The sequence below is a fragment of the Lontra canadensis genome, unplaced genomic scaffold, assembly GCF_010015895.1.
Source record: "Lontra canadensis isolate GAN:19392208 unplaced genomic scaffold, GSC_riverotter_1.0 scaffold15, whole genome shotgun sequence".
NCBI classification, from domain to species: Eukaryota; Metazoa; Chordata; class Mammalia; order Carnivora; family Mustelidae; genus Lontra; species Lontra canadensis.
In genome coordinates, this window is record NW_022631009.1 from 11885264 (window position 1) to 11899248 (window position 13985).

At 40.0% G+C, this 13985-nt stretch overlaps 1 protein-coding gene across 1 annotated transcript in view; it reads right to left on the minus strand.

The window, feature by feature from the left end:
• Positions 1–409: 409 nt before the first annotated feature.
• PKHD1L1 (PKHD1 like 1) overlaps positions 410–13985 on the minus strand; it is a 162695-nt gene continuing 149119 nt past the window's right edge. The window contains exons 77-78 of the mRNA XM_032858464.1: positions 10659–10901; positions 410–621 (exon numbers count right to left, since the gene is read on the minus strand). Of these exons, the coding sequence (XP_032714355.1) occupies positions 611–621; positions 10659–10901 (254 nt within the window). The 3' untranslated portion in view covers positions 410–610. The remainder of the gene's footprint in view (positions 622–10658; positions 10902–13985) is intronic.

Here is a 13985-nt window from a genome sequence, read left to right on the forward strand (position 1 = left end):
AACAAAAACTATTCTTAGAAGAATGGCCAGGGTTTGGTAGGCTCAGAAATGCAGGGCAATCTAGAATTTCTGAGATTACTATGGATCTTAGAATCAGCAACTTAGTCTGGAAGAGGTCTAAAACAGTCTCTTTCTCCAAAATCCTTGGAAATTAGAATGGCTTAGATCACTGGAAATTGGAATTTCATGAATGGATAAAGGAGGTCAGATACCCCAGTCCGTACACAAATTCAAAACACTTCCAATCTGATCTAGGAGTGGGTAAGTCCAAACTAGATAAGCTCTTTTAACAATATAAATAAAGGACTCTAAGATTTGTAGGTACAACAACTTGGAGGTGGCATATCAGCTTCCACATCAAAGACTTCTTAAAGGTTTTTTTTTTTAATGAAATAAGAACATACAAATGTAAGGAATCAAAAGGAAAGTTATATTTTGAAGAAATCTGATTTTTGTGATTAAAGCTAATCAGTACATTTTCTATATTACAAAAATATGTTTAGCTTATTTTCTTGAAAGTGCTATAGCTTTGTCTTCTGCAACAAAATAGTTCATAAAAAGCAGTTCTTATATCTTTAAAAGTTTTCAGCCTGTTCTCCAGGATAGCACTTCAGTTGTATCCTGAAAAATGAAAACAACAGAAGTATCATTTTTAAGTGGTAGTAACATCCAGTGTGGTTTAAAATAGGTTTCATTCATTTAATGCTTCTAATATTTCCTGGTATGGTTAATCAGGCAAAAGTACTATTTAAAAATTAGTATTTCATAGTTTACCAGTGTACGTTTAGAATCAGTAATGCTCTCTTTTTGTAGAACCGGGGAGAGAGAATAGCGGTGCTTAAGCTTTGTATTTTTCACATTCAAGTTGTCATTTTATTTACTGGAACTCTGTGGCCATCTTACAAATAAAATATTGTTAATTCAGAATGCAAAGTTATAAAAATCCCAGCATTGCATTTCATTAATAGTTAGTATGGTGTGAATGCATTCCCCCCAAATTCCTATTTGAGGGGCACCTGAGTGTCTCAGTCAGTTAAGGGTCTGCCTTTAGCTCAGGTCATGATCCTGGGGTCCTGGGATAGAGACCCCATTGGGCTCCCTGCTTAGTGGGGGAGCCTTCATCTCCCTCTCCCACTCCTCCCTGCTTGTGTTTCCCTCTCTGGCTGTCTCTCTCTCTCTCTGTCAAATAAACAAAATCTTAAAAAAAAAAAAAAAATTCCTATGTTGAAAACCTAACACCCAATGAGATGGTTTGGAGGTGGGGCCTTTGGGAGGTGCTTCCATCCTGAGGGTGGAGTCCTCATGATGGGATTAGTGCTTTTACAAAAGAGACACACAGAGCTCCCTAGGCCTTACACTGTGAGGACACAGTCTGTGACCTGAAAGTGGGCCCTCACCTGACGGTCATGGCACCCTGATCTCAGACTTCCAGCCTTCAGAACTGAGAGAAATAAATTTCTGTTGTTGATAAGCGCTCAGTTGGTGGTATTTTGTGACAGCAGCCCAAATGGATTAGGACAATGGTATTTAAATCACCTTATTTTTTTTTTAATCACCTTATGTTTTAATTGAAGAATGATAGATTATTTAGGAGAAAAGGAGAAGATGTTGATTCACTTTTCTATCTGGGAAAAAAGCCCTAAAGAAAATGCCAGAAAAACAGCATTTACTAATGACTTGAAAATAGAATTTCCTGAACTTTATAAAATCCCAAAGTTGTCAGGAATAAGCAGGCTGAAAGTCAGTGAATACAATTAGAAAACAATACATTTAACGGGGGAAATAAAAAAAGCACAAAGATACAGTACTTAACACCTTAGATTTTAATACTTCTGAAAAAAATTTAAGCAATGCCTGTGATGCTAGTATAAAATGGACAACTGGTTTTACTTTTATTAGAATTCCGAAAATAGGGGCACCTGGGTGGCTCAGTGGGTTAAAGCCTCTGCCTTCAGCTCAGGTCATGATCCCAGGGAACTAGGATGGAGCCCCACATCGGGCTCTCTGCTAGGCAGGGAGCCTGCTTCCCTTCCTCTCTCTGCCTCTCTCTGCCTACTTGTGATCTCTCTCTCTGTCAAATAAATAAATAAAATCTTAAAAAAAAAAAAAAAGAATTCCAAAAATAAGAAAACTTGCATTAAAATACAATAACTTGTGGGCTGGTCATTTACCTATTGTCCCGTAGCTCCAAACCCACTCTTGCATGTTCAGCTGTGAGAGGCCAGGACTGAGTCTCCTCAAACCACACTTTGCCCTTGACACCGGGCTCCTAATTAACGTCTGCCATTAAGAGGAAAGAAAGGATTACTCCTTTCTGTTCCATCACTGTTCTTGAAACCCCAACCTCTCCTGTTTGTTCTGCCACTCCCAGAACCAGCCTTAATGTGTCTCTTCATCCTGACCTCACCTATATTTAAATGTAAAATATAATCTTGGCTTTTATTCCTCGAAATTTTTCAGTATCCTTTTAAAGTGCTACCCCATCTCAAATTCTTCTTAGATCCTTCTTTTAATTTTGATTTTTACTCAGATACAAGAATCTAACTAGGCATCTTATAACTTAGGATATTTATCATCTTTTGGAGATCTGTATTAGTTGTATGTAGATCAATACTGATTTTTTTAAAATTTTATTTTAGGTGGGGTGAAATCCATAGAACATAAAATTTTAATCGTTTTTAAAGTGGACAGCTCAGTAGTGTTAAGTTTCACATGGCTGTGCAACCAATACCCAGAACTGTTTTCAACTTCTTAAGTCTTACCAGTATTTCTTTTTTTTTTTTTTTAATTTTATTTTTTATAAACATATATTTTTATCCGCAGGGGTACAGGTCTGTGAATCGCAAGGTTTACACACTTCACAGCACTCACCATAGCACATACCCTCCCCAATGTCCATAACCCCAAGCCCCCTCTCCCAACCCACCTCCCCCCATCAACCCTCAGTTTGTTTTGTGAGATTAAGAGTCACTTATGGTTTGTCTCCCTCCCAATTCCATCTTGTTTCATTTACTCTTCTCCTACCCCCTTAACCCCCCATGTTGCATCTCCTCTCCCTCCTATCAGGGAGATCATATGATAGTTGTCTTTCTCTGATTGACTTATTTCGCTAAGCATGATACCCTCTAGTTCCATCCATGTCATCACAAATGGCAAGATTTCATTTCTTTTGATGGCTGCATAGTATTCCATTGTATATATATACCACATCTTCTTTATCCATTTGTCTGTTGATGGACATCTAGGTTCTTTCCATAGTTTGGCTATTGTGGACATTGCTGCTATAAACATTCGGGTGCACATGCCCCTTTGGATCACTACGTTTGTATCTTTAGGGTAAATACCCAGTATTGCAATTGCTGGGTCACAGGGTAGTTCTATTTTCAACATTTTGAGGAAGCTCCATGCTGTTTTCCAGAGTGGTTGCACCAGCTTGCATTCCCACCAACAGTGTAGGAGGGTTCCCCTTTCTCCGCATCCTCACCAGCATCTGTCATTTCCGGACTTGTTAATTTTAGCCATTCTGACTGGTGTGAGGTGGTATCTCATTGTGGTTTTGATTTGTATTTCCCTGATGCCGAGTGATCTGGAGCACTTTTTCATGTGTCTGTTGGCCATCTGGATGTCTTCTTTGCAGAAATGTCTGTTCATGTCTTCTGCCCATTTCTTAATTGGATTATTTGTTCTTTGGGTGTTGAGTTTGCTAAGTTCTTTACAGATTTTGGACACTAGCCCTTTATCTGATATGTCATTTGCAAATATCGTCTCCCATTCTGTCAGTTGTCTTTTGGTTTTGTTAACTGTTTCCTTTGCTGTGCAAAAGCTTTTGATCTTGATAAAATCCCAATAGTTCATTTTTGCCCTTGCTTCCCTTGCCTTTGGCGATGTTCATAGGAAGATGTTGCTGCGGCTGAGGTCAAAGAGGTTGCTGCCTGTGTTCTCCTCAAGGATTTTGATGGATTCCTTTCTCACATTGAGGTCCTTCATCCATTTTGAGTCTATTTTCGTGTGTGGTGTAAGGAAATGATCCAATTTCATTTTTCTATATGTGGCTGTCCAATTTTCCCAACACCATTTATTGAAGAGGCTCTCTTTTTTCCATTGGACATTCTTTCCTGCTTTGTCAAAGATTAGTTGACCGTAGAGTTGAGGGTCTATTTCTGGGCTCTCTATTCTGTTCCATTGATCTATGTGTCTGTTTTTGTGCCAGTACCATGCTGTCTTGATGATGACAGCTTTGTAATAGACCCTGAAGTCCGGAATTGTGATGCCACCAACTTTGGCTTTCTTTTTCCATATTCCTTTGGCTATTCGAGGTCTTTTCTGGTTCCATATAAATTTTAGGATTATTTGTTCCATGTCTTTGAAAAAAATGGATGGTACTTTGATAGGAATTGCATTAAATGTGTAGATTGCTTTAGGTAGCATAGACATTTTCACAATATTTATTCTTCCAATCCAGGAGCATGGAACATTTTTCCATTTCTTTGTGTCTTCCTCAATTTCTTTCATGAGTACTTTATAGTTTTCTGTGTATAGATTTTTAGTCTCTTTGGTTAGGTTTATTCCTAGGTATCTTATAGTTGTGGGTGCAATTGTAAATGGGATGGACTCCTTAATTTCTCTTTCTTCTGTCTTGTTGGTGTAGAGAAATGCAACTAATTTCTGTGCATTGATTTTATATGCTGACACTTTACTGAATTCCTGTACAAGTTCTAGCAGTTTTGGAGTGGAGTCTTTTGGGTTTTCCACATATAGTATCATATCATCTGTGAAGAGTGATAGTTTGACTTCTTCTTTGCCGATTTGGATGCCTTTAATTTCCTTTTGTTGTCTGATTGCTGAGGATAGCACTTCTAGTACTATGTTGAATAGCAGTGGTGATAACGGACATCCCTGCCATGCTCCTGACCTTAGCGGAAAAGCTTTCAGTTTTTCTCCATTGAGAATGATATTTGCAGTGGGTTTTTCATAGATGGCTTTGATAATATTGAGGTATGTGCCCTCTATCCCTATGCTTTGAAGAGTTTTGACCAGGAAGGGATGCTGTACTTTGTCAAATGCTTTCTCAGCATCTATGGAGAGTATCATATGGTTCTTGTTCTTTCTTTCATTAATGTGTTGTATCACATTGATTGATTTGCAGATGTTGAACCAACCTTGCAGCCCTGGAATAAATCCCACTTGGTCGTGGTGAATAATCCTTTTAATGTACTGTTAAATCCTATTGGCTAGTATTTTGGTGAGAATTTTTGCATCTGTGTTCATCAAGGATATTGGTCTGTAGTTCTCTTTTTTGATGGGATCCTTGTCTGGTTTTGGGATCAAGGTGATGCTGGCCTCATAAAATGAGTTTGGAAGTTTGCCTTCCATTTCTAATTTTTGGAACAGTTTCAGGAGAATAGGAATTAGTTCTTCTTTAAATGTTTGGTAGAATTCCCCCGGGAAGCCATCTGGCCCTGGGCTTTTGTTTGTTTGGAGATTTTTGATGACTGTTTCAATCTCCTTACTGGTTATGGGTCTGTTCAGGCTTTCTATTTCTTCCTGGTTCAGTTGTGGTAGTTTATATGTCTCTAGGAATTCATCCATTTCTTCCAGATTGTCAAATTTCTTGGCGTAGAGTTGCTCATAGTATGTTCTTATAATTGTCTGTATTTCTTTGGTGTTAGTTATGATCTCTCCTCTTTCATTCATGATTTTATTTATTTGGGTCCTTTCTCTTTTCTTTTTGATAAGTCTGGCCAGGGGTTTATCAATCTTATTAATTCTTTCAAAGAACCAGCTCCTAGTTTCGTTGATTTGTTCTATTGTTTTTTTGGTCTCTATTTCATTGATTTCTGCTCTGATCTTTATGATTTCTCTTCTCCTGCTGGGTTTAGGGTTTCTTTCTTGTTCTTTCTCCAGCTCCTTTAGGTGTAGGATTAGGTTGTGTACCTGAGACCTTTCTTGTTTCTTGAGAAAGGCTTGTACCGCTATATATTTTCCTCTCAGGACTGCCTTTGTTGTGTCCCACAGATTTTGAACCGTTGTGTTTTCATTATCATTTGTTTCCATGAATTTTTTCAATTCTTCTTTAATTTCCTGGTTGATCCATTCATTCTTTAGAAGGATGTTGTTTAGTCTCCATGTATTTGGGTTCTTTCCAAATTTCCTCTTCTGATTGAGTTCTAGCTTCAGAGCATTGCGGTTTGAAAATATGCAGGGAATGATCCCAGTCTTTTGATACCAGTTGAGACCTGATTTAGGACTGAGGATGTGATCTATTCTGGAGAATGTTCCATGTAACTAGAGAAGAATGTGTATTCTGTTGCTTTGGGATGAAATGTTCTGAATATATCTGTGATGTCCATCTGGTCCAGTGTGTCATTTAAGGCCTTTATTTCCTTGTTGATCTTTTGCTTGGATGATCTGTCCATTTCAGTGAGGGGAGTGTTAAAGTCCCCTACTATTATTGTATTATTTTTGATGTGTTTCTTTGATTTTGTTATTAATTGGTTTATATAGTTGGCTGCTCCCATGTTAGGGGCATAGATATTTAAAATTGTTAGATCTTCTTGTTGGACAGCTCCTTTGAGTATGATATAGTGTCCTTCCTCATCTCTTATTATAGTCTTTGGCTTAAAATCTAATTGATCTGATATAAGGATTGCCACTCTTGCTTTCTTCTGATGTCCATTAGCATGGTAAATTCTTTTCCACCCCCTCACTTTAAATCTGGAGGTGTCTTTGGGTTTAAAATGAGTTTCTTGTAGGCAACATATAGATGGGTTTTGTTTTTTTATCCATTCTGATACCCTGTGTCTTTTGATTGGGGCATTTAGCCCATTAACATTTGGGGTAACTATTGAGAGATATGAATTTAGTGCCATTGTATTGCCTGTAAGGTGACTGATATTGTATATTGTTTCTGTTCCTTTCTGATCTACTACTTTTAGGGTCTCTCTTTGCTTAGAGGACCCCTTTCAATATTTCTTGTAGAGCTGGTTTGGTGTTTGCAAATTCTTTCAGTTTTTGTTTGTCCTGGAAGCTTTTAAACTCTTTTATTTTCAATGATAGCCTAGCTGGATATAGTATTCTTGGCTGCATGTTTTTCTCGTTTAGTGCTCCTTGAATTCTCCCCTCATGGTCCAGTAGCTGTTTGTCCCTCTTTTGTTCAGCTTCTTTATTCTCTGTCATTTGGTCTTCTATATCGCTAATTCTTTCTTCTGCCTCATTTATCCTAGCAGTCAGAGCCTCCATTTTTTATTGCACCTCATTAATAGCTTTTTTGATTTCAACTTGGTTAGATTTTAGTTCTTTTATTTCTCCAGAAAGGGCTTTTATATCTCCCGAGAGGGTTTCTCTAATATCTTCCATGCCTTTTTCGAGCCCGGCTAGAACCTTGAGAATCGTCATTCTGAGGTCTAGATCTGACATATTACCAATGTCTGTATTGATTAGGTCCCTAGCCTTTGGTACTGCCTCTTGTTCTTTTTTTTGTGGTGAATTTTTCCGCCTTGTCATTTTGTCCAGATAAGAGTATATGAAGGAGCAAGTAAAATACTAAAAGGGTGGCAACAACCCCAGGAAAATATGCTTTAGCCAAATCAGAAGAGATCCCAAATCGTGAGGGGGGAGAAAGGGGATAAAAAGGTTCAGAAAGAAAAAAAAAAAAAAAAAAAAAAAAAAAAACAATTAAAAAAAAAACTAATAAAGAAAAAATATAAAAAGGAAAAAATATATATATATGTTAGATAAACTAGTTAAAAAACGTTAAAAAAGGAAAGGGTAAAAGTTAAAAAAATTTAGCAGAAGAAGAAAAAAAATTAAATTCAATTAACTGCAAGGCTAAAGAATCATGGGGAGAAAGCCATGAGTTCCGTGCTTTGCTTTCTCCTCCTCTGTAATTCCGCTGCTCTCCTTGGTATTGAAACTGCACTCCTTGGTAGTTGAACTTGGTCCCGGCTGGGTTTCTTGTTGATCTTCTGGGGGAGGGGCCTGTAGTAGTGATTCTCAAGTGTCTTTGCCCCAGGCGGAGTTGCACCGCCCTTACCAGGGGCCGGGCTGAGTAATCCACTCGGGTTTGCTTTCGGGAGCTTTTGTTCCCTGAGCGCTTTCCGTAGAGTCCGGAGGACGGGAATGAAGATGGCGGCCTCCCAGTCTCCGGCCCGGAGGAGCTGAGAGCCCGGGGCCCCACTCCTCAGTGCGCCCTCAGAGAACAGCGCCCAATTACTCCCATCACCCTGCCTCCGGCCGCGCTCCAAGCTCACCGAGCCTGCGACCGGTTCAAGGTAACCCCAAGCTGTGAGCTCGCTCCTTGGCTCTGTCTCTGTAGCCGGCTTCCCCGTTCTAATACCTGTAAGCTCTGCGACACTCAGACACCCCCGATCCTTCTATGACCCTGCGGGACCTGAGGCCACGCTGACCCCGCGTGGGCTTCACCCCGGTTAAGCCTCTGGAGTGATGTCCCCCAGCGGAACAGACTTTTAAATGTCCCGATTTTGTGCTCCGTTGCTCTGCCGCTTGCCGGGAGCCGGCCCCTCCCCCCGCGGTCTACCTTCCCGTCTCTTTGGATTCACTTCTCCGCCAGTCCTACCTTTCAGAAAGTGGTTGACTTTCTGTTTCTAGAATTGCTGTTCTTCTTCTCTTCGATCTCCCGTTGTATTTGTAGGTGTTTGCAATCTTTAGATAAGCTATCTAGCTGATCTCCCGCTACCTGAAGTAGTCTCAGCCTGCTACTTCTCCGCCATCTTGACTCCTCCCCCCTTACCAGTATTTCTTATGTGATGCTTTCATCTCATTATTCTGTCAGAAACTCTCCCATCTTTCCCCCCATTAGATCAGCTGCAAACTGATTAGTATCTGCCAATCAAAGCTTCTTATAGTTTGCCTATAATGCCCCTCATTTCCCCCTCAGTAGCAGGACTTATCTCCCTTTTTAGAGTTAAAATCAATTAAAGCATCTATAATAAATATGGCTTGTAGTCTTACCTTCTGAGTGCTCACAATTTAGTAAAGAAGATAGATTTGAATATATCTAAGTTAGATAAAAGTACACCACAGAAAAGGCCATAACAATGGTAGAAACAAAGCACAACTGGGGAACAAGGGAAAGGAGCATTAAATGGATCACAGAGTGGGAAGGAAGAAGGGAAACCTGATGGAGGATGGAGATTTTGAGCAGGGCCAGGCAGCACGCCACAAGTAAGTCTGATGAGTAAAGCAAAGCCCAGATGGAGGGAATATGTGGGACGGCAAGCATCTTCTCTAGGAATGATCTGGAACAGGAGGTAGTCTTCCAGACTGGCTTCAGGGACTCTGGGGTTGATTGTAACTGGCATGTAGTAAGAAATCTTCGAGGATTTGACATGACACATTACTACATGAACCTGTAGGAAGGTAAGTATGACAACAATACGGAAGAAAGGCTGCAAGTGAGGAGTTTAGAAGCAGGGAATTCAGGAGGCTACTGTAGGAGGTCAAGGAGTGAAAAAGGAGAGTTATAAGTGGAACAGCAAGACTTTAAAGGAGGAAGAGATATGTGACATTATGGATGGAGATAGATGTCCCAGAGCACCCTGAAGGAACGTGGAGCTTGAAGGGAAGAGAGAAGTCTAAGAAGTATCAGCCTAAGAGATAAGAAAGATGACACTGGCACTAACCAGGATCGGGCAGCAGGAAGGGAAACACCTTTGGAAGGAAGAGATGAGGAATTCCATGCTGAACGTGGAGAGTCGAAGATGTTCTTTTTCACTCCCACTTTTTGCTTTGCTCCTATCATGTCCCTGTTGTGGAGCACCTTCCCTTCCATTTCACATTTTATTCCTCTTTTATAATCCTGTCTATAAAGTGCTGCTGCTGATGGGTGACACCAACTGTGATCCTACCCATTGTCACCCACTGGGACTTCTCCCTCCTTTGAAACTCCCTCATAGTCACCATCTTTGTCTGCCTGCCAGTTCTGGTACTAGGACTTGGATTCTCTTTGTGGAACCACATCTCCACCATCCCAGGCACTTCCCTCCATGTGAGCCAGGCCAGGCTAATTAGAACACAGGTGGCCCAGTGATTGGCCTGAGAATGGACATGTGACCAAGCTAGGTCAATGATATTGCTTTGCGATTTTGCTGAAGAAGTTGAGAAAGAGTTTTGTTCTTTCTGCATCAGTTGCTGGGCTGTTAGAATGTACGTGAAGACACAGGTGGTATCCTTGCCATGAGGTCTGGGAGCGGGGGTTGGTTAGTAAAGAGTCTGCCTGTAAGTGAGTCTCCCACCAAGGTGCACGGAGCCAAGAGATGGAGAGACACAAGTTTTCAATCATATCATGTGAGTCTTTAGGTCTAGCTATAGCAGAAATCACACTACAACTGGACTTCTCAGTTCCGTGAGAGTCACTTTACCATCTAAAACCAATTCGAGCTGAGCTTCTGCCCCTTGTAACAGAAAAAGAGTCCAACATTACCTTCCCATTCCCTACATTCTCATGTGCCACTGTGTAATGTAAATGGCATTTCCTGTAGAGTCATCTTATCTCTACCATTGAAGTGATTCCTTTCTCAATGGCCAAGACCATGTCCCAGTGGTGCCATGCATGGTGGTTGTGCCCTCAGGCTCTATTCAGTAAACACTTACTGGAACCTCAGTATGCATACATTACAGAAAAGATGAACTACGCTTACCTAGATCTATGTTTGAAATAAAAACTGTTGCCATAAATACTTCCAAGAGCACCAATCTTCCCAGCAGACAGCTAATCACTGGAACCATTATCTGAGCAGCTGTGCCCACAGTTGATGCTCTGCCGTTGTTGCCGCCACCACTGGTGCCACCACCACCAGACACAGACTGTGCTGCGAGGCTCAGAGTCCCGGATTCCGCCCAGACAACATCATCCAGTATAAATTCAATCTTGTAATTTTTTCCTAGGAAGAAAAACCATCAGAGAATCTGACTTCCTTTTATGATTTGCGTTCACACAGTCCCTGTTGGGTTGTCATCAACTGGAAAATACCATGTAATTCCTCATGAAGTATTTTTGCAAATTGAGCCCAAAGAGATTAGTTTAAGTATAAAAGTAAGTGGAAAGACGATCTCAGAGTTAGAGTTCCATTTGCCCATCCACTATGGGCAAACAGAATCTGGGCAGATTTTTTTTTTTTTTTTTCTGTAGCATCAGTACTTGCTCCCTAGGGATGCCTTCTTAGTGACCAGGACTAGAGAGAGATTGCTTGAAGGGAGGAACAGTAGGGAAGGGGAATGAAGATGTTGAGGCTCTGCTCCATCCCTGGATACTTGACCTTGGAGCAGAGAAGGCTCAGCCTCAGTTGGGGGAGATGGGAATGGATTCCAAACTTTTGATTTTGAAGTTTCAAACACACAGAAGAGTTGAAAGAATAGTACAACAAACACCCATATGCCCTCCACTTTGATTCAGCGATTTCACCACTTTCCACATTTCCTTTAAGTCAGATACTATTTTTTTGTTGCACGATTGTGACCCTTTCTTTCTTTTTACTTCAGGTAGACAAGTTTGAGGAAACTTATTAGATATTTTTGAGTGTGAAACATAAAAAATCATCTGAATACTTTTTAATCCATAGGTTAAATCTTCCCACAGTTTTAAACATGAGATAACTAATATATTTTTCCTTGATATAATTTTTTCCAGGACTGTTGTCTCATCAATAGTGGTTACCACATAGAGTTTGCAGTCCTTGTCACAACACTGAGGTTTTCATTCCTATCTCTGTTATATTAAAAAAAAATCTTTTCTTTCTTTCTCATTCAATATAATTAGATCTTGACAATGTTGTGCTTTCACAAACAATACCAATGCATTCTATAAGTTTCACGATGGATGGTCATTATTCTACAGAATTTTCTGCCACCATTACAATTCATGACAATGGCATATTTAAGTATTTACTTTTTTCAGTTTGGAAAAAAAAACTGAATTTTTGCAGCAGGTGTATTTTTTTCTTAATGATTTTCCTTTGTAAAGAATTTAGGTTGTTTTCTTTTTTTCTCCCACAGTACCATGAGGAAGCCCAAGGGAACCTTGTGGAGATGTCACTCCATGCAGGAGGACTGAAGAACCTAGCTAAAATCCAGAATCAAAACTTTGGGGATATAACTTCAATCAAGCTAATCCAGCTGAAAACACAGACATCATTGAGCAGACAGAAGCCATCCCAGCCCAAATTCCTGGCCCATACTTTTGTGAGCAAGTGAAATGATTGTTGTTTGAGTCATTAGATTTGGGGCTGGTTTGTTATGTACCAAAAGCACTGTAGATCATCTAGAATGCTAGGTAAACATGGCCCAAATGTGATTATGCAGTAGTAATACTGTTTTTATCCAGGTTGCAGGAAGATGCAGCCTCAGCTCTTTACTACTTTCTTCTTCTCCTACCCTTTTCTCACCTCATTCTCACATCCCCATTTTCTTTGTTAGAAACCACAACCCATACCTCCTCTATCCGTGGCCCTTGCTTTGCTTTTTATTGAGCTGTAAGTAGAAGAGGGTGTGGGACCATACTGTTAGGCTCCAGTCTAATCCGCAAGGGGATTTCCCACGTGCAGTAATGGGGTGGGGGGAGGCTATCTACTAGAAAGAGTTACAAAAATGATGCTTTGTTCATTTTTTCTCATGTGCTTTGTTGTTATTACAATTTTATAGTTGTTCAACTACAGCTGGCTAACTGATCTAAAGATAATGAAGAGATGACTATATTTAGTCCTCTTGATTATACATAGCCAGAGAACTGAGACCCTACATTTGATGACAGTAAGAAAGTAAGACAATGGGCAAGCAAGCAAGCAAGCAAGAGATTAGAAGGAATGGCGGTTCGCCATAGCAGATCAGATAGACACTCTAAGGGAAACTTTGAACTATGAAGGAAAATTTATTCTATAAAAGGAGGATGATATTTTGTTATCATAGTAATACACCAAAGCTATACTATTGCCTCAGCACTCCAGTGATCTTGGTTATTTTGTAACATTGCTATTTGGAAGTGGTAGTTTGAAGAACATGGTCTCCGGGTTGGGTCTTTGCCATTGGACACCTTTAGGTCCACCTTCATGGAGAAGTGGGCAACTTTCTTCTCACCTAGAGTTCTTGTTAAAGAGCCTCATTTCCTGGAAAGCCTCATTTAGGCTGACTCTTAAAGAAAGTGGCACTGCCCTTAACCAGCAAGTGCATAGATCACTCTAAGTATTTGTCCGGGAACACAACGTTGGACTCATTGCCATTTGAGTCCCATCAAACACGGTTGAGATACTGCTGCCTAGCAGATAGACCAAACTTGTGCGGGTTAGGGCACCATCAAAGCAAGAAAAAACAAAAAATAAGGAAAAAAATTAGGGGAATGATTTTAGCGTTTGATAATTTGTTAATATGAAAAAAAATCTGACTATTGTTGGAATTCCTTTTACTTCTTTTACTCTTCTTACTTTTATTTTGACTTTTAGTATGTATATATGTGTGAGAGAATGGTGGTAAGAAGTGGGGAGAACCAATATAACTTTTCAGAAGTTAGGTCGTATAAAGGTCTTAAATGGGTCCAGATTAATGGTAACAGATTAATGGAAGCCTGTCTCAGGTACAAGCAGTGTATCCATTTTTCTTTTAGAAACTCTACAATCTATCACCAATAGATACTCGTTACAACCTATCTATTTTGGGCTCAATAGAAAGGCTTTTACCAATTGAAGTTAGGCCATCAACCTATATGAAGACAATGTAAGAAACATCACAGTGGAAGTTATGACATTTACTATAATGCTGAAGATGTCACTTTGTCCAGATTCATTGGGTATATTTTATGAGAACTCACAGGAGACATCTGTTCGGATCTCAGAGCAGGTTGGAAGTCTCCACAACAACTGCTTTGCTTACCTGATGGGCACTGTGGAATCATGATAATACTTATGTTTCTCCTTTGCACTGTCTTTCTGAAAGAAACCACTTTTCAGTCCAACTCTGAACCCTTGCATGGGGCATTA